Below are 22,536 nucleotides of genomic sequence, written 5' to 3'. Positions count from 1 at the left end.
AGTGAAGTCAGCGCAGCGGTCCCTCGTTATTATTTAGTGCTGGTTTGTTGTTATGGTTACCAAACGTGCTGACGCAATCAGGAAGAACTAAGATGTGAATCCATCGTGTCTGGACTTAGGCTGCTGCCCAGACACCGGGAAGAAGGTGATGGGGGAGGCGGTCATGACAGGTGGGCCGGGGACCCTGGGAAAACCGCCTCGCCCCTCGAGCCTCGTGACCACCTCTGGAAAACGGTCCGTCACTCCTCCCCAGGCGGCTGCATGGACTCCGGAGCCTGCTGCACACCCTGCACTGCCTCTACCGCTGCGTCCCCCTGGGCTGGCCCCTTACCCTCTCTGCACCTCTGGTTGTCATGGGGTCACATGGGGACGACCCAGTGTGAGCCTCAGTTGCTGGAGGGTGAGATGATGTGCACTTGACCCTGAGGGGGACAGTGCACCCAGGAGGGCTCAGCCAGCGCGCCTCACTCACCAGGCTCTGTGCCTCACCAGCTCCTCTCCTCCCTCTCCGTCTCCGTGCCTGCAGGGAAGGAGAGCTGCTTCGAGCGGATAATGCAGAGGTTCGGCAGGAAGGCCGTGTACATCGTGATCGGGGACGGGGTCGAAGAGGAGCAGGGAGCGAAGAAGGTACTTCTTCCCTCTCGCGGCCGCTGTCGCTCCTCTCCGGAGCCCTCTCGAGTTTCCAGGGCTCTGAGCACACCTGCTGCCTCCGGGCCGGCCCCCTCCCGGCTCTTTGCTTCCCATTTGCACATCGCAGAAGCATCCCGAGTAATTTCCTTCTGCAAATCCCGCTCCCTGCCTCTGGCCGCCACCCTGGCGGCCCTGGACTGTTTCTGGGACGACTGCTCTGAGCAGGAGACGCTGTCAGGGCAGGCCGGTGGGGCTGGGCCACGTGTGTTTTATTTAATACTCACTGATCGCGTGTTCCAGGAACCCTCCCCGGTTAATAAAGGCAGCATTAGGCTAATGAGAAAGAAAGTCCCGCATGTGATCTCAGGCCCTGGGCGGGGGGGGGGGGGGGGGGGGGGGGGGGGGGCGGGGGCCTGGTAGCCGCAGCTCTGCTCTTGGAAAAGAAACAGCTGCCAGGGGTCTGGGTCCGGGCCTGTCAGCCGCGTCCGTGGGACCTGCAGGCCCCCCAGAGGCCTGGGAATGGATTGTTAATGTCACAGAGCTTCATTCGGGCAGGTTTCCTCCCTCTTCCACCGCAACTAATTCCAAGGAAATGCAGCCAGGTTTAGGGTCTCGGAGGGTGAACCATAAAGAGAGGGAGGACCCCGAGGGTGTGGGAGAGGGGCTCTGGAGGAGAGCTTGGAACCTGGGCATACACTGCTCCCTGCACCTTGAAGGCTCCTTCCCTCCCCTTTCCCTTCTCCCCTACCCCCCCCCCCCAACACACACACACACACACACACACACACACACACACACATTCTTCAGTCTCAGCCCAGCAGGACTTCCTGCGTGAGGAGTTCTCAGACCGGCTCCCCCTCTGCCCTTCCAGCTACATCAGTCCTGCCGGCGACCCCCTTCCCCACCCCCACGGTCCTTATTCTTTCTTCCAGAAGTTGTCCCCACTTGTCGTGAGAGGATTGTCTCTGCAATCAGCGGCTTAGTCACAAATCCTCCAGCCGCAGTGTAAGCTCCACTGGCTGGTACCCACTGTGTGCCGGCCACTGTTGTTGGGGGTCCCGCAGTGAGCAGAGCAGACGTGGCTCTCACCCCTCCCTCAGCTCACAGGCACCAAAGTGTCACTGTGTGTCAGGCGGTGCGCAGGGCTTTGGGGGAAATAAAGCGGAGAGCGGGAGCAGAGGGGACTCCAGGGGAGGGGCAGCTTGCACGTGTAGCTCGGGGCCAAGGCAGGCCTCCCTGCGAGGTGACATCGGATTGAAGATGTGAGCCAAGTGGATATCAGAGGGAGGGCATTCCGCGAGGAACCAGGATGGTCAGAGGCCTGCAGGCTGGAGCCCCTGCAGGAGCCGGCATGGCCACAGAGGAGGCCCAGGCACTGGGGAGTGGTGGGGCGGGGAGGGGAGGGGCCCTCAGGAGAACCTCAGCTTTCACTCTGAGCACTTGCTCTAAGAGGAAGAGCTTTCACTTTTAACGATGAATTGGATTAGAGGGAAACGTATTGAATAAATGACAGTGATAGAGGCGATACTCAAGAATACGGCCAAGGAGGTGGCTGAGTCACGGGAATTATCCCTGAGTTACCGGAGTGCCAGAAGCGCCGTGCCAGGTCCCAGCGTGGTGAGACTGCCCATAGCCCACTGAGCCCCTTCCCCCTCCCAGTGCAGACGGAGCGGAAAGCTCCGCCCTAGGCCGGGACAATGAGTATTGAGCTTTTTGCTTCAATCAAAGTTGGGTTGGAGAGCTCCCCTGCCTGTGACCCTGAGCTCGCCCTCGTTCTCACCTGAAGAATGTCAGGGACGTCCTTGGACCAGTCACTGCCAGATGCCCAACTGAATAGGTCCATGGTCGGCAAACTGTGGCTCTTTGGCCCCTTGAGTGTGGCTCTTCCACAAAATACCACTGCCTAGGCGAGTCTATTTTGAAGAAATGGCGTTAGAAGAAGTTTAAGTTTAAAAAATCTGGCTCTCAAAAGAAATTTCAATCGTTGTACTGTTGGTATTTGGCTCTATTGACTAATGAGTTTGCCAACCACTGGGATAGGGCATAGATATTTTTAAATAACCCCTTTATTATCCTGAAGTGAAATACTAATGATAGTATAACAGATAACTGCCCAAAACATCAGTATCTAATGATTCTATTAGAGAAATAACGGGAGAATTATTTACACTCATGCCCTTAACTACAGCTCTTTATTACTGCCATCACCACTTTATTTAATCCTTAAGACCTCCCTGCACAATGGGTATTATTCCACTTCATTTTGCAGGAGACAGATTTGAGACTCAGAAGGGTTAATTAACTTACTTAAAAAGGCCACACAGCAGGTACAGGCAAACTGATGTGCGTTTTGCTCCAAGCAGCTGGCAGGACACTGTCAGACCACACCCCTGAGTTTGTCAGATGAGATGGAGTCCACCAGAGATTAGGGCTCACACCCCCACACACACCGACTCCCCTAAAACCTCCCCAGTGTCAGAAGCAGCAGGCTGCCCATTAGTGAGGAGCGCTGGGTGCCAGCGGCTCTCCTGGCCTGATGGGGGCAGGCATTAGCCCCGGCCGCCTGACACCTGAACAGCATGAAATACAGCGACAGGACAGAGGGCTTTGTTCTGGCTGACAGTGTTGTTAATATCTCCATCTTAGTGGGTCATTTGTCTCCCCGTCTCCGCACGTGATAAATCCGCCTGTGCTCTGGCCCATCGGCCCGGGAGGGAGGCGGCCGAAGCATTTCCTCCCTCCTTTGCTCAGATCCTCCCGGAAAAGTGAATGACCGTCTCTAAAGGGGGACAAGAGCTGCGGCCAGAAGCCACTCTTGCGGAGGAAAGAAGGGTGGGCAGGGTGGGGGGAGGATAGGGAGCTGGGCCACTGGAAGCCATTAGAGATGGCATCTGCCCATGATGGATAGGATTCTGCTTCCCTGGAGCAAGAGAATGTGCTAAATGTCAAAGGCTGGTTCTGGCCAGCTAGCAGCCCACCATCTGTTGAGAACGAGAGAGAGAGAGAGAGAGAGAGAGAGAGAGAGAGAGAGAGAGAGAGAGAGAGAGAAAGAGGGAGAGGGAGAGAGAGAGAGAGAGAGAGAGAGAGAGAGAGAGAGAGAGAGAGAGGGAGAAAGAGGGAGAGAGAGAGAGAGAGAGAGAGAGAGAGAGAGAGAGAGAGAGAGAGAGGAGGGAGGGAGGGAGGAGGGGGGGGGGAAATGTGTTTGTTGAGGACTTTGCTTGACAAACTCACCTTCCCCCTCCTCCTCCCTCTTTCCTCCTTCCTGCACCATGCACGGCCAAGGGTAAACCTGGGGGCAGTGAAGGATTTAGAAAAGACAGACAAGAGAATGAAAGCTGGGTCTCTGTGGGACGCTGCTTCTCTGATGGAGAGACAGCGACAGTGCCCCCAAGCCAAGTCTTGACTTTATAGCCGGATTCCACCAGACAAAGTAAGGGCATGGTCAAGATGTTTACAATGTTCTAATCTACTCAACTACGTGCACCTGAACTCTATCAAGCCGTGCTCAGACCATAGGTTCAAGCTTATAACCATAGCCTCTGGCTGTAATTATGCTGGGAGGGCTTTGCCCCCAGCCACCTTCCCTGTTGGCTTCAATAGGTCACAAGTCAGAGAGACAACAGACAAATCCCCGGCAGGCAGGAATGGGTGGCATGGCTCGCTCGGATTATCACAGGTCCTCGCCTGCAGCTGGTCACGGCGCTGCTAGATTCAGGGTTTTGGAAGCAAGGGGTAGGAAGGATGGCTTTTGGGCAGGCAACCACTTTAGCCAATGGTTACATTTTCCAGCGACAAAATGCAGTCAGCTTTCTTCTCGGGAGCCAGACATGACCTCTCTGTGCCTCAGTTGCCACGTCTGTAAAATAAGATAGACATATGCCTCTCTCGGAGGGTCCTGACCTGGTTAGATGGAGTAATGTGTTGCATTACGACTATGATTGCAATCCTAGTTATCACTAGCTTGCCACTAAGGTAACTTTAGTCACATAAAGTCTCGTCTCTTTCTCCTCCCTCTCTGGAAAAAGCCTTTTTTGTTTTGAGTGTTTCTGTTCGTTTGGATGACTCGGCAAGATAATAAAGCACCTAGCACAGCGTCTGGCTCAGTAACAGTAGATTTAAAAGACTGTTATTTAAAGCATGATGTGTCAAAACATTGCACATCTTACTTACTGTTTAAACTGCTGAAGACCCCCCAGATTCATCCCTTCGCACACATATACTGCCTGTCCTGCATGCTTCCTGACTTTGTCCCACTTATACAACATGCCCTTGTAGAAATAGACATGACGTACGAACACATAATCATGATAGCAGCTAATACTTATGGAGCACTTAGTGGACGTGCACTGTGACTAGCCATGGTGATGGGACTCGGCAAATAGCTAACATCTTACAAAACAGCAGGGTGACTTGCTTAAGGTCACCCAGCAGGTGGCGGGAGAGCCGAGCTTTGGCCAGGACGCTGCTCCTAATCCTCAGGCTGTGGAAATAGTTCACACACTTCTTGCTCACATGAGTGATTTCAGCGTTAGTTAACACACCACTTCACACACCAGCCACCACTTTTGTTCTATCTGCATGCTACCTATACCAGCGATTTTCTGCCTTCTTCATCTCATGGCACACGCAAACTAATCATTAAAATTCTGTGGCACACGGGGGGAAAAAATTTTTTGTTGATTTGACAAAAAAAAAAAAATAGGTGTAATTTTGATTCATTAACACTGGACAGCTGTTGTTGTGTTGGATGTTGTCATTTTTTTTTCTTTGACAATCTAAGGGAAAAGAGGTCAGGTATTGCATGCTTTAAAAATTCTTGCATCACAGCGGTTGAAAATCACTGACCTACACTATTATCTACTTAATGTGTTCCTTCCAATCAACTCACTTCTATTTAAAATTGGAAAACTGCCCTAGCCAGTTTGGTTCAGTAGATAGAGCATTGGGCCGAGGACTGGAAGGTCTCGGGTTCAATTCCAATAAAGGTCACATACCTCCGTTGCAGGCTCAATCCCCAGCCCTGGTTGGGGATCGAATGCATGTGGAAGGCAACCAATGTTGCTCTCATATCAATGTTTCTCTCTCTCTCTCTCTCTCTCTCTCTCTCTCTCTCTCTCTCTCTCTCTCTCCCCTCCCTTCCACTCTCTTTAGAAATCAGTGGGAAAATATCCTCAGGTGAAGATTAACAACAACAAATTTTAATTATTTAATTAAAAATAAATTAAATTTCAAAAATTGATCCTGCTCTGGCCAGGTAGCTCAGTCGTCCCAATATGCCAAGGTTGCAGGTTCAATCCCTGGTCAGCAAAGCCCTCCCAGCGTAAGAGAATCAACCAGCGAATGCATAGATAAGTAGAACAACAGTGACTCTCTCTCTCTCTCTCTCTCTTTCTCTCTCTCTCTCTCTCTCTCTTTCTCTTTCTTTTTCTCTCTGTATAAATTAATAAATAAGCCCGGCTGATGTAGCTCAGTAGTTGAGCATCGACCCATGAGCCAAGAGGACTCTAGTTTGATTCCCGGTCAGAGCACATGCCCAGATTTTTGACTCAATCCCCAATTTGGGGCACGCCCTAGGCAGCCAGTGGATGATGCTCTCTCCCTCTCTCTTCCTCTCCCTGAAATCAATATAAACACATTTTTAAAAAAATAAAATCAATATAGCTGAAACCGGTTTGGCTCAGTGGATAAAGCGTCGGCCTGTGGACTGAAAGGTCCCGGGTTCGATCCCGGTCAAGGGCATGTACCTTGGTTGCGGGCACATCCCCAGTAGGGGGTGTGCAAGAGGCAGCTGATTGATGATTCTCACTCATCGATGTTTCTAACTCTCTATCCCTCTCTCTTCCTCTCTATAAAAAAATCAATAAAATATATATTTTTTAAAAATAAAATAAAATTAAATCAATATATAAAAATTAAAAGAAACTTGATCCCATGGTGGCAATACAGAGCAAGCATCGCCTGCTATAAAGAAAAGGAAAACAGAAAAACAAAAGTGACAAAGAGCCAGAACCGGTTTGGCTCAGTGGATGGAGCGTCAGCCTGTGGACTGAAGAGTCCGGGTTCGATCCCAGTCAAGGGCATGTACCTTGGTTGTGGGCACATCCCCTGTAGTGGGTGTGCAAGAGGCAGCTGATTGATGTTTCTCTCTCATTGATGTTTGTGACTCTCTGTTCCTCTCTGTAAAAAAAATCAATAAAATATATTTTTTTATTTTTTTAAATATATTTTATTGATATTTTACAGAGAGGAAGGGAGAGAGATAGAGAGCTAGAAACGTCAATGAGAGAGAAACATCGACCAGCTGCCTTTTGCACACCCCCTACCGGGGATGTGCCCACAGCCAAGGTACATGCCCTTGACCGGAATCGAACCTGGGACCTTTTAGTCCCCAGACCAACGCTCTATCCACTGAGCCAAACCAGTTTCGGCTGTATATATATATATATATATATTTTTTTTTTTTTTTTTTTTTTTTAAAGTGACAAAGAAAACCACCCTCGCCACCAAGGCCTGCCCCACACTCTGTTCACACAAGAGGAGCAGGTGTCGGCGGGGCTGTTAACTCGCTGAGACGTCCTTCTGGAAACAGCAGGACTGGGAACACGTTTTAAATCAGTCGCCCTCTCGCTGTGTGGCTAATGCCAGGTGGTCTCGGTAGATGAACTGGGCAGAACAGGCCAGAGGGGATGAAACCGGTGTGGCCCGATGGGTGGGTGCAGGTTTGCTAACGACGTCAGGTGCCTCCTGGTTTGGAAAATGCCCGCGGGCTCTGCTGTCTGGCGTTGCCATCGCACAGGGCCAGGGGGTGCGGGCTAGGGGGCCGCGGGGCGCAGAGCAGGGCCTAACCGTGGGCTGGTGTTCTGTGTTCCAGCACAACATGCCTTTCTGGCGGATATCCTGCCATGCCGACCTGGAGGCGCTGAGGCACGCCCTGGAGCTGGAGTATTTATAGCAGAGCCCTCACGTCCGTCCGTCACACCTGCCCCCGGACCACCCGCCCAGGCCTCGCCTCCCGCCGGATGCTGGGCCCGGGGCAGGGTCCCTGCAGCCAGGAGGAGGCATCCGTCCATCCGGGACCGTCCCTGAAGCTGTTCTTCCCGTCCAGACGCGGGTCCGGAGACACAGAGTCCCTGGCAGTGGCTTTGGGGCGTCTGACTTTGGGGGAGAGGGTTGACCGGGAGGCCAGGCTTTCCTCCGAGTCTCACAGAACAAAGGCGAGGTGGCCGATCCGGGGGAGGGCTGGGGCGAGGCGGGACAAGGCTCGGGTTTTCTTCTTCTTCTTAATTTATGGACGAATCTCATTCCCCCGCTGTTATGTTCTCATCCCGTGTGGTTGGTTTCCTTAGCGTTGGTCCGGCTTGGTTTGGAAACAGGCATGCAGCGCGGCCTGGGTTCTGAGGTGGGCACACCGCTCCGGGCGTGCTTTTGGGGGGACAATCATCTTCGAGCAATCGGCGCGGGCGGCGCCTGGGGGCTGTGGGAAGACTGTTGCTTATCTCTGTGTGTAAGGACCTACCCTGACGTCGTGTGGACAGTGCACGTGCCTTATGCTGCCATCTTGTTTTCTGGAGGAGGGGGCGTGGGGAGGAGGCGGTACCTTGTGATGGAGAAAAGGCATTCAATAAAACCACGTTTACATTTTGAACCGGGTATAGGGTGTCGTTACTTCATGGCCACTCCTGCGGCTTCTGAACCTGTTTGTCTTTCCAGGACCTTTTCACTTACAAAGGAATAAAACCCAACTCGGACTTGCCGAAGCCAAAAAATAAAAATAAAAAAGTCTTCGGAAACTTTAGGTGATGGCTCCTCTGGGCGTGGCTGGATCCAGGCGGCCAAACGATGTTCCCCTGGGTGGCCTTCCTTCCCTGCAGGCTCTTCCCTGAGCGGCAGAGAGGCTTCGAGAATCTTCTAGCAAAACCACACGGGCCAAAAGGGTCATGGGCTCCATGGAGCTGGGTTTGGGGTGTGATCCCTCATGAGCATAAAGCTGGGGAGAGCTGGTCCCCAAAGGGAAAGTCAGTGGCTGTTACTAAAAGGACTGGGGGGAATGAGGGCTGGGCTGAACAATACAACACCTTCCGGTCCAATGGTGAGATTTTATTTTCCAGCGGGTGCGCCAAGGACCCATGGAGGGGCAGGAGGGTCATTTAGAGAAGTTCTGAGGACACCTGGAGGACTGGTGCTGCTCAAAGAGGTCCAATCAGGGCCGGATCCATCTGGTTAGATGCTAAATGCAAGTATAGGCTTCCCCCGCTATCCATGTTGGTGAAATCCAGGTTACCAGTTGCTGGTGTATCCACGTGGGTGGAGTCGGGAGATGACACGGTAATTGGGGTCTCCCAGCTAGAATCTCTGAGGCTAGAAGGCCATCACCCAGGGTGAGACAGACCACCCCCACACACTAGACCCTGAACTCCCTTGGGGCAGGTTCTGTTGGTTTCGATTCTGCATCCCAGAGCAAGCACAGAGTGGATGCTGATACCTATTGGAATCCCATTCTAGATGAGATGGAAGGGAGGATGGAAGTATGGCTGGAATCATAGTCAGATGGACATTTGGACAGATGGATGAATATATGGTTAAATAGTTGGGTGGGCGGGTGGATGGTTGGTTAGGTGACCAGATAGTGGAGAATTAGAAGGTGAATGGCTAGCTGGGTGATAGGAGGATGGATGGGTAAATGGATGGTTAACTATCCATAAGATGGTTTTTTATATAGGGTTATGGGTAGATGGATGATGGGATGGAAGACTGAACTGATGACCAAATGCTTGTGTGGTGAGATGAGTGGGTGGATGGCTGTTTGTATGAGTGGATGATGGTGTGGTATTATGGAAAGGTGAGTGAGTGAGTGAGTGAGTGAATGAATAGGTGTTTGGATAGACAGATGGAGCTTGTTTCTGGCCACAGTCTCCCCCCAAATAACAGCACCAGCACTTTCCTCGTGGGCCTCACGGTGCTGGTGCAAAGGCTGAGAAAACCGGTTCTGTGACTCAGACGACCTCCTCCTTGCCCCATCCCAGGAGCCTCGCCTCTACCGAGCCACTGCCGCCAAAGCGGTCTGGGCTGGGACCCAGGAAACCCCCGGCAGGTGTGCGTGGTGGTGCTGCAGCCACTCATTCACCCCACCTGGTCAGGTGGGGTCAAGGGGTCAACAACCATCTACCAGGTGCTCTTCTCGACTTCCGGGTGCGAATGGACGGAAGCCGTCCCTACCCTCCCGGAGCTGACATTCCTGTGCAGGGAACACGCCAGGAAGCAGGCGGACGCACTGTGACCCCAGCTTTCTCACGCACCAGCCTTCTACCGTGAGAGGAAAGGCGGAGAGGGAGCAGGGAGCCAGCACGCACACCTGTTCCTCCGCACACGGGCTTGCTTTCCCGCTTGAACCACACCTCAGTCCCCTTTCAGGAAGAGGAGGGGGCAGGAGGGAAGAGCAGGCCATGTGACCTCAGGGGGAGGAGGAGGTGGGTCGGAGGCTGAGGCCAGCCAGCATCCAGGAGACCAGCTGAAAGGGGTCCTGAGAGTGAGTGTCCCAGGCTGTCCCCCGAGCAGCATGCAGGCTCCACAGAGTGGCCCGTGCTTGTCCCAGGGACAGGCTTCCTGGTGGCTGAGGTTGTGGCTTTCAGAATGCGTGGCCTGGAGCTGCTCGGTCAGCGGTGGAGGCTGCCTCCTCCTCAGGCCCTGGCTGCAGGAGGGGCGATGCAGTGCTGGTCTCCTCTGCGCAGGGGAGAGCCGAGATCAGCCCCGGGTGGTGAGAAGAGCCGGAGAACGTGTTCCAGGGAGAGACCAGGAGGCTCAGCATTCCCAGGTGAGCGGGAGGGGGCTTTCCGGCTGCAGGGAACGAAAGGAGGCCGAGTGGCCAGAGGCCTGGGCAGAGGCCAGGGGGCAGAGGGCAAGGCCGGGTCGCATCTGGCTGGACCCTTTGGTCATGGCTTTTGGACTTTGGTGGAGTAGGGATTTTATTCCAAACCCAATGAGGACGCCAGACTTCTAAGCGGGAGAATGGCCACAGTGGGGAGGATGGCTTGGAGTGAGGAGGATGGGGGCAGGGCCTGTGGTCACGGGACTCCCCAGGAACTTAAAGGAGATTTTCTAGCTTTATTTTATAGTCCAGGGCGTTCACTCACAGAGCACAAGTAAGCACCTTGATGTGTTTTCACCTGTGATTGCCCGTGGGTGAGCGCCACCCCGACCAAGAAGGAAGATAAGCTGCCTCTCGGCCCTGCCCAGCCTCTGCCCACACTCCACAGGCTTCAGGTTGTCGCTGCGTTTGGCCACATCTAGTTCATATACGAGTAAGCGGGCCCTCAGGACACTCCCCTCGGTGCCTGGCTTCGCTCGCACATGATGCTTTTAAGGTGGCTCCCGCTGTTGCATGGTCTGCAGTCATTCCATTCTCCCCGCACTGTTCAGCCCCTGTTGAGGCCAGCTCAGCGCAGGCGGGGCTGTGCTCTCCGGTGACCACCAGAGGGCAGTGCAATGCCGCGGCCGGCCTGAGCCTCCTGCAAAGCATCTCCTTCAGGCCCCGCCCAGGCTTCCTGGTAAACTGACTTGTGCCACATGGAGATCCCAGTCCAGAGGAGTGTCTGTGCTGGGAGGCAACTGGGCACTGTAGGGCCTCAGGAGCCATCGGCCCCACAGGGCTGGGAAGCACTGGTCCCCTGGTCCCCTCGCTCTGCCCAACTTGAAACATTGCCTGCTCTGATTTTTAATAACGTGAATGTAATAGTTCAAATTGTTTGGGGAAAATGGAGATTTATTTTTATATCCAGAACTTCTGAGGATGCTGATAAGCTTGCTCCAGCCAAATACTGCTTTTTAAATTCCATCATTAACTACTTGGCAAAAATATATATATATATTTGGTGAACACTGGCTGTAGGTAGTGAGGGTGTGTCTTTGCCCTTACAGCCTCGCCCCCCACTCTGCTATAAATGGGCCTACAGAGACCCAGCCCTCCTCTCTCTCTCTCTCTCTCTCTCTCTCTCTCTCTCTCCATATATATATATATATATACACACACACACACACACTAGAGGCCCTAGTGCATGGAATTCATGCATGGGTGGAGGGGGGCCTTCAGCCTGGCCTGTACCCTCTCCAATCAGGGATCCCTTAGGGGATGTCTGACTGGGATTGGGCCTAAACTGGTAGTTGGACATCCCTCTACAATCTGAGACCTCTGGCTCCTAACTGCTTGACTGCCTGCCTGGCTGCCCCCTAACTGTCTGAAAGGAAGTCAGAAGTCTGGAAGATGTCCCGTCACCCATTCTAATTAGCATATTACCCTTTTATTAGTGTGTGTGTGTATACATATATATCTTACCTAATAATAGATAAACATGTAAAATTGACCATACCTCCGCTACACCCACAGCCAATCAGGTGTGAGTATGCAAGTTAATCAATTAAAGATGGTAGGTTAATTTGCATATGCAAGCATGGAACAACCAGCTGGGGTGGGACACCTGCTATGAGGGGGAGGGAGGGGGTGGAGGGAGCAGTGCTCTGGCTGGGAGTGAGGACTTGGCGGCTCCTGGGCAGCCGGGAGCAAAGCCAGTGGAAGGAAGGCCTATTCTTGCACAAATATCATGCAATGGTCCTCTAATATATATATATGGAGAGATTGCAATTACAAGCCCAGTTTTTAACATTTATTAAGCATCTGCTGTGTCCCAGGCACTAGACTAAGCCCTTAACCTGAATCAGCTCAACCACCATAGCCCTGTCTGGAGAGGAAGGAATGCATGATGGTTAAGATCATTGGGTCAAATCCCAGCCCTTCCTTTTACTACCTGTGGGGATGTCACCTCTGTGAACCCCAGCTTTTCAGTTGTTAATGGGGATGACAGAGAGCCAGCCTCACAGATTCGTCTTTAGTACTGAGTGCATTCAGGCAGAACAAAACTTAGACCAGTGGTTTTCAAACTTTTTTACCCCAGTCCTCAGTAAGAAATGCAAATTACATCAAGATCCAGCAGAATACAGACATGCGTGTGTGTGTGTGTGTGTGTGTGTGTGTGTAAATACTAGTGCATGCCTGTCATGCGTGTGGAGCTCAAATGTTTCACAGCACAATGCCTTCCTATACCAGTGTTTTTCAACCTTTTTTGGGCAAAGGCACACTTGTTTCATGAAAAAAATCACGAGGCACACCACCATTAGAAAATGTTAAAAAATTTAACTCTGTGCCTATATTGACTATATATAAAGTAATTCTCTTGAATAGGAATCAAATAAACACAAAGAAAGTATTTTATAATTACTTTATTATGAAATATTAAGTAAACAAAATAGTGAAAAATTATAAAATTCTTGTCTTGTCTGCACCTACGGCACACCAGGCAACATCTCGCGGCACACTAGTGTGCCTCGGAACAGCGGTTGAAAAACGCTGTCCTATACTACTATGATGCAGCCTTTTTTCCATCCTATTCTATTTTAAATGGTGCAGGTCAAAATCCACCAAATCAATTTCGCATCCCACTGTTTGGAAAATGCTAGTTGAGAAGAAGGCTTGGCCAGCAATGCTGTTGATAAATCCCATTTTACAGAGGGCCTAACTGAGGCCTAGAGAGGTGTTGTGGCTCACCTATGACCTCCCAGCTGAAAGGTGGCGGGGCTTCGATTCCAGCCAGCGTCTTTGGCTCCTTAATTAATGCTCTTCAGCCCAAGGTGGCAGTCCAGTGGCTCAGACAGATCTGGCCCACAGACCAGTTTTATTCCTTTCACGTTATGTTTTCAAACTTTGATCCAACTACTTAAAACTGGGAGATGGAACTCAAAGCCTAAATTTTCAACATTCTTAAAAAAAAAAAAGGGTGGACGATCTGGAGGCACTGGGCCTGCATTTGCCCCAGGTCACCGGAGCCACACCACGGCGGCAGGCACTCTCCCGGCTCGCCTGTTTACCACAGTCCCCACCACACCCTAGTGTCTCCCCGACACACTGAGGCCAAGTATCATTACCACTTAGCATCACACATGCTGGCTGTGTTTTTCATCGTGGAGAAATACTTGTCTATCAAAAGTGGAGAAACAAAAACTAAGCCCAGGGATCTAACATGTTACAAGGAGGAAAAAAATGATACACAAATCTAACGTGTAAGTTACAAAGAAAGCATGTCTATGTCTACTTTCCTCCCCAAGGGTTCCTCTGGTTTCCATTCTTTGTGTGGCCCAGGGAGCAGTTTGTAATTCCCATCTTAACCACGGCCCTCTATCTACCTCTGTCTGTTTTTGTGTGGCTTTTCTTTATATCTACTCTTTCTTAATATTTTTTTATTGATTTCAGAGAGGAAGAGAGAGATAGAGAGATGGAAGCATCAATGCTGAGAGAGAATCGTTGATCGGCTGGCTGCCTCCTGCACGCAACCCAGGTGTGTGCCCTGACCAGGAATCAAACCACGACCTCCTGATCCATAGGTCAGTGCTCAACCACTGAGCCACACCTGTCGGGGAGTACCTCTGTTTTGTCCACCACTGTCCCCAGCACGTGAAACTGCCCAGCTGAGACTGAGTACATAATTAAGAATGAGTGAGTGAGTGAATGAGTGGCTTTTACAGTAGTGACAAAGGTATAGTAATGGCTAAGAGCAGGCTTTTTTTTGTGTGTAATCAGACTGGGGTCAAGTTCAGCTTCGGCCACTAAACAGCTGTGTGAGCTCAGGCAGCTTTCTCAGTCTCTGGGCTGATGTCATCGTGCAGAAAGCGGGTCCCTCGGTGCACTGCGCGTGAACTGCCTGAGCTGTAGACGATACTGCCCTGCTTCTCCCGCTTACCAAGGTGAACCAAGGTCACGGCTGGGTTGTTCTAACAAGCGGCCTGGTGCCCCCCTGGCCTGGCCTTGGACTCTGTGCTGGGCCGGGTGGACAACGGTTTCCCATGAACACCGTGTCCCGGGCCGGATGGCAAAGCCAGAGGTTCAATCCCCAGCCACATCTCTGGGTGAGAACTGGCTTGTTCCACATCCAGCCCGCCCTCCTCCTGCTGCTGTGCTCCCCTGAGCTGCTGAGGCTAGAAAGCTGAAACCGGCCCACAGACGCCTTACAGCAGGGACCTGGGGCAGGTGCGGCCCGCCAGCCAGCGGCGTCACAGAGAACGGCCGTGGTAGGTGCTGAGGTCCGTGGAGAGGAAGGTTAGGGGCACGTGCCTTCTCCCGTGGGAGCAGCACCACCCCCAACTCCTACCCCCACCCCCAACCCCACCCCCACCGTGACTCAGGCCCGCAGTGTGGCTTTCTCCATCCAATGATTCTGTAAATACTCATCCGGTGTCAGTCAGACCCAATCAGGGACGCAGCCAGGTCTGGCCCAGGTGTTTGGGGTAAGACCTGATGGGCATTGGGCCTTCCCCCGTGGTGGGAGGAGCTGGGGGAGTGGAGGTCTGAAAGGGGGAGCATAGGGAGTCAGCAGCCAGGCATTCTGAACAGCCGTGAGGCACATCCAGCCACCGCGTGGGTCTGCAGAGGGGCACTGGTAGGTAAGTCGATGGGGAAACATCACTTCTGCAGCCAAGCACCCGGGGTTGGGCCAGGCACTGGAGCCCAGGAGCCCTGGACACAGCGCCGAGAACAGCCAGGGCCAGGGAGCCTGCTGCTGCTGCTGAAACTGGACCTCCAAGGGGGCCAGGCTGCCGGTCACTGTTTGAGCCAATTCAACAGAGACCAGGTGGGACCATATAGGAGCATTTATTCCATTAATGCCAGCAGGTCACCCACAAAAATCCCCTCTGCACCCCTCCCCCCATAAGCCAGCTGTTCATATGGGGTACGAGGGTGAAGGGTACGTGGGGAAGTGGGCACAGGAATAAGAATGGGTATAATGGTTACAGATTACGAGCAACATGGGCAATGTGGAGGGGAGGGGGTTTGCAAAGGGCAGGGGACATCCGGGACTCCATTGTCTCCTTTCCTCCACAAGGTTATTCTCTCCATGGTAACAGGCACTTCCTGGATGGAGCGGATGAGCAGCATCACCAGGGAGCTCCCAGGTCCCCCGTACACCTCCCAGCCAGGTTAGAATGTGCTTTCTTTAATCAGAACAAATCAGTCACAGTTCACAGAGCATGATTAACATTTCTTATGAGTTTTCTTATAACTAATAGCTAGTCCCCAGTATTCTATTTCTGCCCCTAACACTGCTTCCTATCCACCTTCAAAAATCTCACACAAGTTGCTCTTTTGGTCAATTCTAGCTCAGAACCATTCAAGGAAAGGGATTCTGGGAAATGTAGTTTCCAACCTAGCCAAATGGATACCATACAGATTACACCCCTGTGGGCTTACCAAATCCTTCTGCTCTCACTGACTGGGTGAATTCTGCTCTCTACGACTGACCTGACAGACAGAAACTTTGGACAATTCTGCAGTGGGTGCTGTCAAGTCTTTGTCAACCTAAGGCCTTTTGTGTGGACAATTCCCAACCTCAGGAGTCTGCACCAGAAGCAGGCAGAATCTCACATTTCCAGCCTCCCTTGCAGTTGGACTAAGCACGTGACCCACGCTCAACCAATCAGATAGACTGAGATGGTATCCAGGTTCAGCCAATTAAATATCTCAGGTACTTAGACTCAATTATCAGATACACCCAGGTGAAACCTAGGTTTAACCCAGTGGTCTGCAAACTCATTAGTCAACAGAGCCAAATATCAACAGTACGACGATTGAAATTTGAGAGCCAAATTTTTTAAACTGAAACTACATAAGTAAGGTACATTGTTATTAACTTAATTAAGGTACTCCTAAGCTGGCCATTTGCTAAAAAACATCCTCAATCTGATTGAGGCATTGAAGTATGGTAGCAACCATACTTGAGTAAAAATTGCTGTTTAATATTTTAACCTCGCTGTTTTGGGTTCTGTACCCATTTAAAAGTTATTCTGATTTTCTGAACTTATGTATGCTACCCCAATACTCCATGGATGATGGTTTGAATGTCCCATTGATTGTGACCGCACTGGTCATGGAAGCACATTCTTCTGGGACCCAGGACAACTCAGTTATCCCAAATTGTCTCAGTGGCTACAGATACCTGAGTTTAGGTTGACTCAGTGGTCCAGGAATCTGGACAGCATAAGTATTCTAAATTGCCCCGGTGGTCCCAGATAATGTGTTTCTGTTGACTCAGTGATTCGTACATACTTTGGATAACTAAGTTGCTCAATTTCGCTTCTGTAAAAATGCTTGTCGAGAAACATTCCAGACCCAAAGATGCTTTTGAGATATTCTGCCCCTATAAGCCAGATGTGGCGAGCTGTTCGGGGCTGCGAGGTCTGGAGCGCTGTAGCCCCTCGTATGCCGCCGGCCTTTAGTAAATGACTTTATAATTCGGCTTTTTGAGGCGTCCTTTGTAAGATGGGGGTTACACTACAACAACACGTGCCTCACGAGCCGCAGTTTGCCGACCACTGGACTTTAACTAATGCAAATACACCCATCTCACCTCCCACCCTGGCCAGCCCTCTGCCTCTCTGAGCTCCTCGTTCCTGGCCTTACTGGCCTGCCTTCTCTTCCTGAAAGAAGCCAGGTTCTCGCCTCAGGCCTTTTATACTCTTGCTCTTCCTTCTACCTGGGTTGTTCTTCCAACCAGGTTACTAGCTCTCAGCTCTGCTGCCCATTAGGGTCACCCGAGCAACGTTGGAAAATATAGAGACCCAAGCGCCAGAGAGACGGCTGTCGTTATTCAGGGAAGTAGCATCTGGGCATTTTTGGTTTGTTTTCTCTCTCCCCAGGTGCTTCTAATGTTCAGCCCGAGTTTAGAGTCGCTGCCCTAGCAGCCTGGCCCTGTCCCCACCTCTTCAGTTTTTGCTCACAGGCGGCTTCTCAGGCCGTGGGCAATCACACCCATTGGATTCCCTCTCACCCTGCTTGTTTACCACCTTTGGTATCTACCCCACCTTTAGATGCCACATCTGAGGGCTTCCCAATGGCGCTCCCTGGGGCTGCAGTTCTGCAACGTGGCCACCAGGTGGCGAGAGGGCTTAATTGCATTCAAGATCACCCCTAGACCATCCTGGCCATCGCTAACAGAGCAAGGATCATGGCAGAGCCCATGGTGCGCTCCCTCCTTTCCTCCTTCATGGAGTCAGAGACACTGGGCACCTGGAAACACTGGGTCCAGACTAAAGTCAGAGGAAGAAGGGCCCACAGTCCTGTCCGGATCACCCAAGTCCTTTCCTCCTCATCTGCCCACCCAATCCTGACCCTCCCGTGCAGCCACTTGGGATGAGTCCCAGGGGCCCCTCACTTGTTTCCCTGCCCATCAGCATACCATCAGCTGCGGGCTGTGACAGGCATGGTTCCGTCAAAAACACTGAAGGAACTGGACGCGGGGCCCTTATTGCGGACCTGGCCTCCTGGGTGCCTCACGCAAACCTGCCGCGGCCATCCAGACCCAGGGGAAGACTGCAAATTCGAGGACGCCCAAGCCGTTTTTCCAAAACAGTTTAATTTTAAAAAAGGTGAAGAATCTGAAAAAAAGTGGGGAGAAGGGGAGGAACCCAAAAGAGCATACCGTGTCGTGAGTCCACTGGCTCAGTCACAAAGAAACACCACCGTCAAAAAAGATATTTAAGTTTAATACAAATTTTATACAAAGAAAATGTGAAAAAATACTTCCATATGCTAAAAGCAATTATGCTTCACAAATAAGGCCAGCTAGGCTATTTCTTTTCCGATAACTGCAATTCACACATGTTCTTTCTCTCCTGTCTCCTTCTATCACTCCCTTTTTAATTTCTCCTCTAATACAGGTAAACTAGCTGGACACTGTACAGCTTTGCATCCTCTTACCAACAGTGAAGAGAAAGGAAACGAGACTAAAATGTACAACGAGATGGGCTGGAATGGTATCGTACAATTAATCTTCTCCTATACAGACGCCCCCCTCTGCGCGCTCGATGCGTTTCGTTCCGCACAGCGTACAGAATGGAGCTACACAGCGTCCGCAGTGTGACGGCCAGCGTGGCGGGCGTGGGCTTGCGCGCTTGCTGCCTTGGTTTCATGCTTACATAAAAACGTAAAATCCCGTCGGCATAAATACTACAGACATGCTTCATCCCAGGCTCGAACGGGGTCCTCTGCGTGCACCTGCCTCCGCCCGCATGTCCCCCAGAGCACAGGGTCTCTCTGCAAGCGCGTGAGCGGGCGGCAAGGAGCCGCAGGCCACGGGCTCGAAACGGCCGACAGTGTTCTCGGCCGACGGTGCTCTCGTCTCCTGCGCCGGGCGAGTGGGGCTGTCTCTGCCTCCCTTCTGTAAACAAGGACGTGGGTTTTCCCTTTTAGGAGCAGAGTCGGCGCCCAGGTCGCGGAGCAGGAGCTCGCTCTGGGTCCAGAGAGCGTGATCGGATGGAGCAGGAGTGGGGGGTCGGGGAGGGCCGGTGGCTGATGGATGTGCCCGCGATGGCAGAGTCTGTGCCGGAACCACGTCCCCGTGGGCCGCCTCCACACGGACGGACAGACTGACGGAGGGGCCACGGACCACCCTTCTCCAACACCGGGACGTCCTCTGTGTTGTTGGGTGTGTTTTCCTAACGGCTTCTCTTTTTCCTTTTTTACCTTTTATAAGTTAAAGTCCATACAAATATAAAAAGGGGAGGTACTCTAAGTTCAGGGACATCCACAAATTGTACATTATTTACATCGAGAGCCCAAGTCCGTGTGGGTGTGGCCGGTCCTCGGAGTGGGCCGTGGGCGTGTGTAGTGTGGGGCCCTCCGTGGGGGGAGGGGCCGTGCCCGCGCGGGGCCCCGGGTCCGAAGGGCGAGACCTCACGTCTGGGCACCGAGTCCCGGCGGCCCAGGGTCCGCGCTCTTCCTCCCCCGCGGGCCCGGGGCGGGCGGCGCGGGGCCCGGGGCGGCCCTAGTCCCAGAAGGCGTCCAGCCGAGACTCTTTCGGGAGGAGGCTCTTCGCGCTGCTGTTGTGCTCGGAGCGCGATGGTCCTCGCTTCTCCTCGCTGCCGCCGCCGCTCCAGCCCCCGGACTTACCGCCCCGGGCGTGGTCTGGGGGGAAAGCAACAGAGAGAAAGGCTCAGCCTCCCACCGCCTCCACGGGAGCAGCGCTCCGTGCAGCCCGCCCTGCACCCCTCTCCCCGCCTGCCCTGCACCCCCTCCCCACCCGCCCTGCACCCTCTCCACCCGCCCTGCACCCCCTCCCCACCCGCCCTGCACCCTCTCCACCCGCCCTGCTCCCCTCTCTGCCCGCCCTGGACCCCGCCCCCCGCATGGCCACCCCGCGTCCTGGAGCGGGTGGGTCTGCAGAAGACCAAGGCAGACGGTGCATCTCCTTAGGATAAGGTGACCAGATGTCCCGCTTTTGGCGGGAGTGTCTCAATTTTTAACAATGTGTCCCACGGCGTTTCAAAACTGTTTTTGAAACGCCGTGGGACGCGGGACAAATTGTCCAAAAGCGGGACGTCTTCTCACCTTAAGATGTCACCGCGCTGGCTGGAAAGACGGGAGGGTGTCATGCTCACAGAGAAGGAAGAGGAGAGAGGAAATGGCCAGGGAAGGCCCCTCGGGGGCAGTGCCCATACCCGGGCATCTTCAGGACATGACACTGAGCACCCCGAGCGCCTGCGGCCGACCTCAGGCATAGGGAGAGGCCCCACCGAGTGTGATGTGTGGTCTACCGACTTAACACCAAGTTTCTCCGATCAACGTAGAGGCAACTCGAGAAACAGACGGAACCCAAACCACCCAGAGGAGCGGATGACAGAGGAGGAGGAACGGGGACCAGAACGGCCGAGGCCAGCGGGGAGCACAGACCACTGGCCCCGGGAAGGACCAGCCGGAGGGAGGGTCACCACGGAGTGCGGAGCCGGGTCAGACCTGAGACGGCGTCAAGGACCACGAGGCACATGATGTGAGACACGAGGAGCCGCAGTGGCAGACAGGTAGGTACCTGGACCGCCGTCCCCCGGTCCAGGCGTGCGGCCTCCCTGGACAGGCGCCTACGAGAGCCTGGCAGCGAGCCCCTAGGCCTGCACACTGAGGCCATGTACCGGCTCCGACAGACAGACCGGAGCACAGCTTTGTGCAGAGCCTCGAGGGGGCGGGGCGGTACTAGCTGACTGAAAGACGTCCGCTTCAAGTTTAGAGGCAGGGATCCAAATGAGGGGGAGGGGGGCCGTGTCATCGGTGGGGGGAAGGGGGTGAGCTGTCAGGAAGGGCGGGAAGAGAATGACGGGATCTCCAAGGTGAGTCCTCACAGAGGAGCTTCCTGGTCACTGCATCATGGACCCTCAGAGCGGGGCTGGGGCGGCCTTTTTTTACTTTTAATTTTTTCAATTACGTTCAACATTATTTTGTGTTAGTGTAGGGTGTACAGCCTAGGGATTAGACAATCATAAACTTTACAAAGAGACCCCCTGACACCACACGTAGTTGTGAACCATGTCACTGACTGTGTGTCCTATGCTGTACGTCACGTCCCTCTGACTATTTTGTAACGACCAATCGGGACTTCTCTGGGGCCAGCTCCACCTTAACAGCCCCCACTCTGCCTCTTCGTAGCATTCTGCCCGATCTGATTGCCTACCTCAAGCATGTCAAACGAACGGCCTGCGGGCCCGTGCCTCTTTATCTGGCCCGCGTCAGCCTGTGAGTTGGACGTGCGTGGCCGTGGCACCATCAGTCCTTCTGGAAGGACCCTGGGGAGCGCTGAGGCTGGTCAGCCCCGATCGTGAGAAGTCCCTGCAGCCATGCAGTAAGCCCCAGAGAGTGCCCTGCTCAGGGGAGCGTGGAGGAATGAGTGCGGGGCTGAGAGGACAGCACCTGTGGGGCCTACGCTGAGCTCACACGGACAGGGCGTGGGGAGGATCGGTGTTCACCGGGGGCCTTTTAGGAAAAGAGCGAGGAAGTCCCCTCGAGAAGCCAAACCATATGCTCTGGCCGTTTCCATGGCCACCAGAGGGCCCGTTACCAAGACATACAAGCCCAAAGCAAGACCCATCACTCAGAAGAACAGAAAAGGACACACCCCCACAGAAGCACACCCCCGGCCTCCGCCTGCCAGGAGGGGGCTGGGCGGCTCCGGGGGGCGGGGGCGTACTCACACTTGTGGGCCGAGTAGGTGGGGTGCGGCTGGAGGTCGGTGGCGGTTGGGGCAGAGGCAGGTGGTTGCTAACTGAAGAAACAGCACAGGCATCCTCAGAGTCTGTCCACTCAGATCCACACCCCCGTGTGCTCACCATCGCTGGGCCTCGTCAGGCCACTGCTCTGAGCACTGCCTCTCCACTCCGTGGCTCACAGGGGACACTTAACGCTTTTTGAAAATGCCTACCAAACCATCCGCAGGATCGCTGGACACAGCACGGCATGACAGGTGGAAATAAGATATGCACGACATCAAAGCAACTCTGGAGCCACAGATCCTCTGCATTGGAAAGCAAACTCCTCGGAACCGTGATCTCTGCCAACAGCCTAACAGCCAGACCCCAGCATGGTGGGAGGCGGCGCCAGGCAATGCCGATTGCAGAGGGCAAGTAGTAGCTAATCCACGGCCATGTGGACACGGAGGAGGGAGGAGGGAGGAGGAGGGAGGGAGGCGAGGAAGAGGCACAGGGGGTGCGGGCTGAGGATGGGGCTGCAGACGCGCTGTCAGGTGAGCCACAGTCTCGGCTCCGATGGCAGGACACCCACCCATCACGTCAGAAACTGAAGAGTCAAAAATGAGAGACAAGAAAGACGTCTCTATAAAATAGCTGAGAACGGCGAAGAGCTTGTTAGGAAATAGCTGGAGACACGATCCAGGGGGAAACAGGAGCTCCAGGAACTAGCAAGGCCGCCCAGGAGCGGAAATGTGATCCCACACACGGATGCCAGGACCAAGGGGACAGCCCCCGACACAAACACAGGGGCGGGCATTTCAATCCCCAGGCGGGCCCACAGCCCCCAGCGGGAAGACA

The 22,536-nt window shown here is 53.4% G+C and overlaps 2 protein-coding genes across 35 annotated transcripts in view; one reads left to right on the top strand and one right to left on the bottom strand.

The window, feature by feature from the left end:
* Positions 1-8,279, top strand: part of EYA2 (EYA transcriptional coactivator and phosphatase 2) — a 202,288-nt gene extending 194,009 nt beyond the window's left edge. For all 4 annotated transcript variants that reach the window (XM_084887495.1, XM_084887493.1, XM_084887492.1 and 1 more), the window contains 2 exons: positions 527-627; positions 7,502-8,279. In XM_084887495.1, the coding sequence (XP_084743621.1) occupies positions 527-627; positions 7,502-7,582 (182 nt within the window). In that variant the 3' untranslated portion in view covers positions 7,583-8,279. The remainder of the gene's footprint in view (positions 1-526; positions 628-7,501) is intronic.
* A 9,910-nt stretch (positions 8,280-18,189) lies between these two features.
* ZMYND8 (zinc finger MYND-type containing 8) overlaps positions 18,190-22,536 on the bottom strand; it is a 103,809-nt gene continuing 99,462 nt past the window's right edge. For all 31 annotated transcript variants that reach the window (XM_084887481.1, XM_084887483.1, XM_084887460.1 and 28 more), the window contains one exon: positions 18,190-19,630. In XM_084887481.1, coding sequence (XP_084743607.1) covers positions 19,400-19,630 — 231 coding nt within the window. In that variant the 3' untranslated portion in view covers positions 18,190-19,399. The remainder of the gene's footprint in view (positions 19,631-22,536) is intronic.

Source organism: Pipistrellus hanaki, assembly GCF_964339955.1.
Source record: "Pipistrellus hanaki genome assembly, chromosome: 6".
NCBI lineage: Eukaryota > Metazoa > Chordata > Mammalia > Chiroptera > Vespertilionidae > Pipistrellus > Pipistrellus hanaki.
This window is presented reverse-complemented; position numbering and strand designations above follow the sequence as displayed.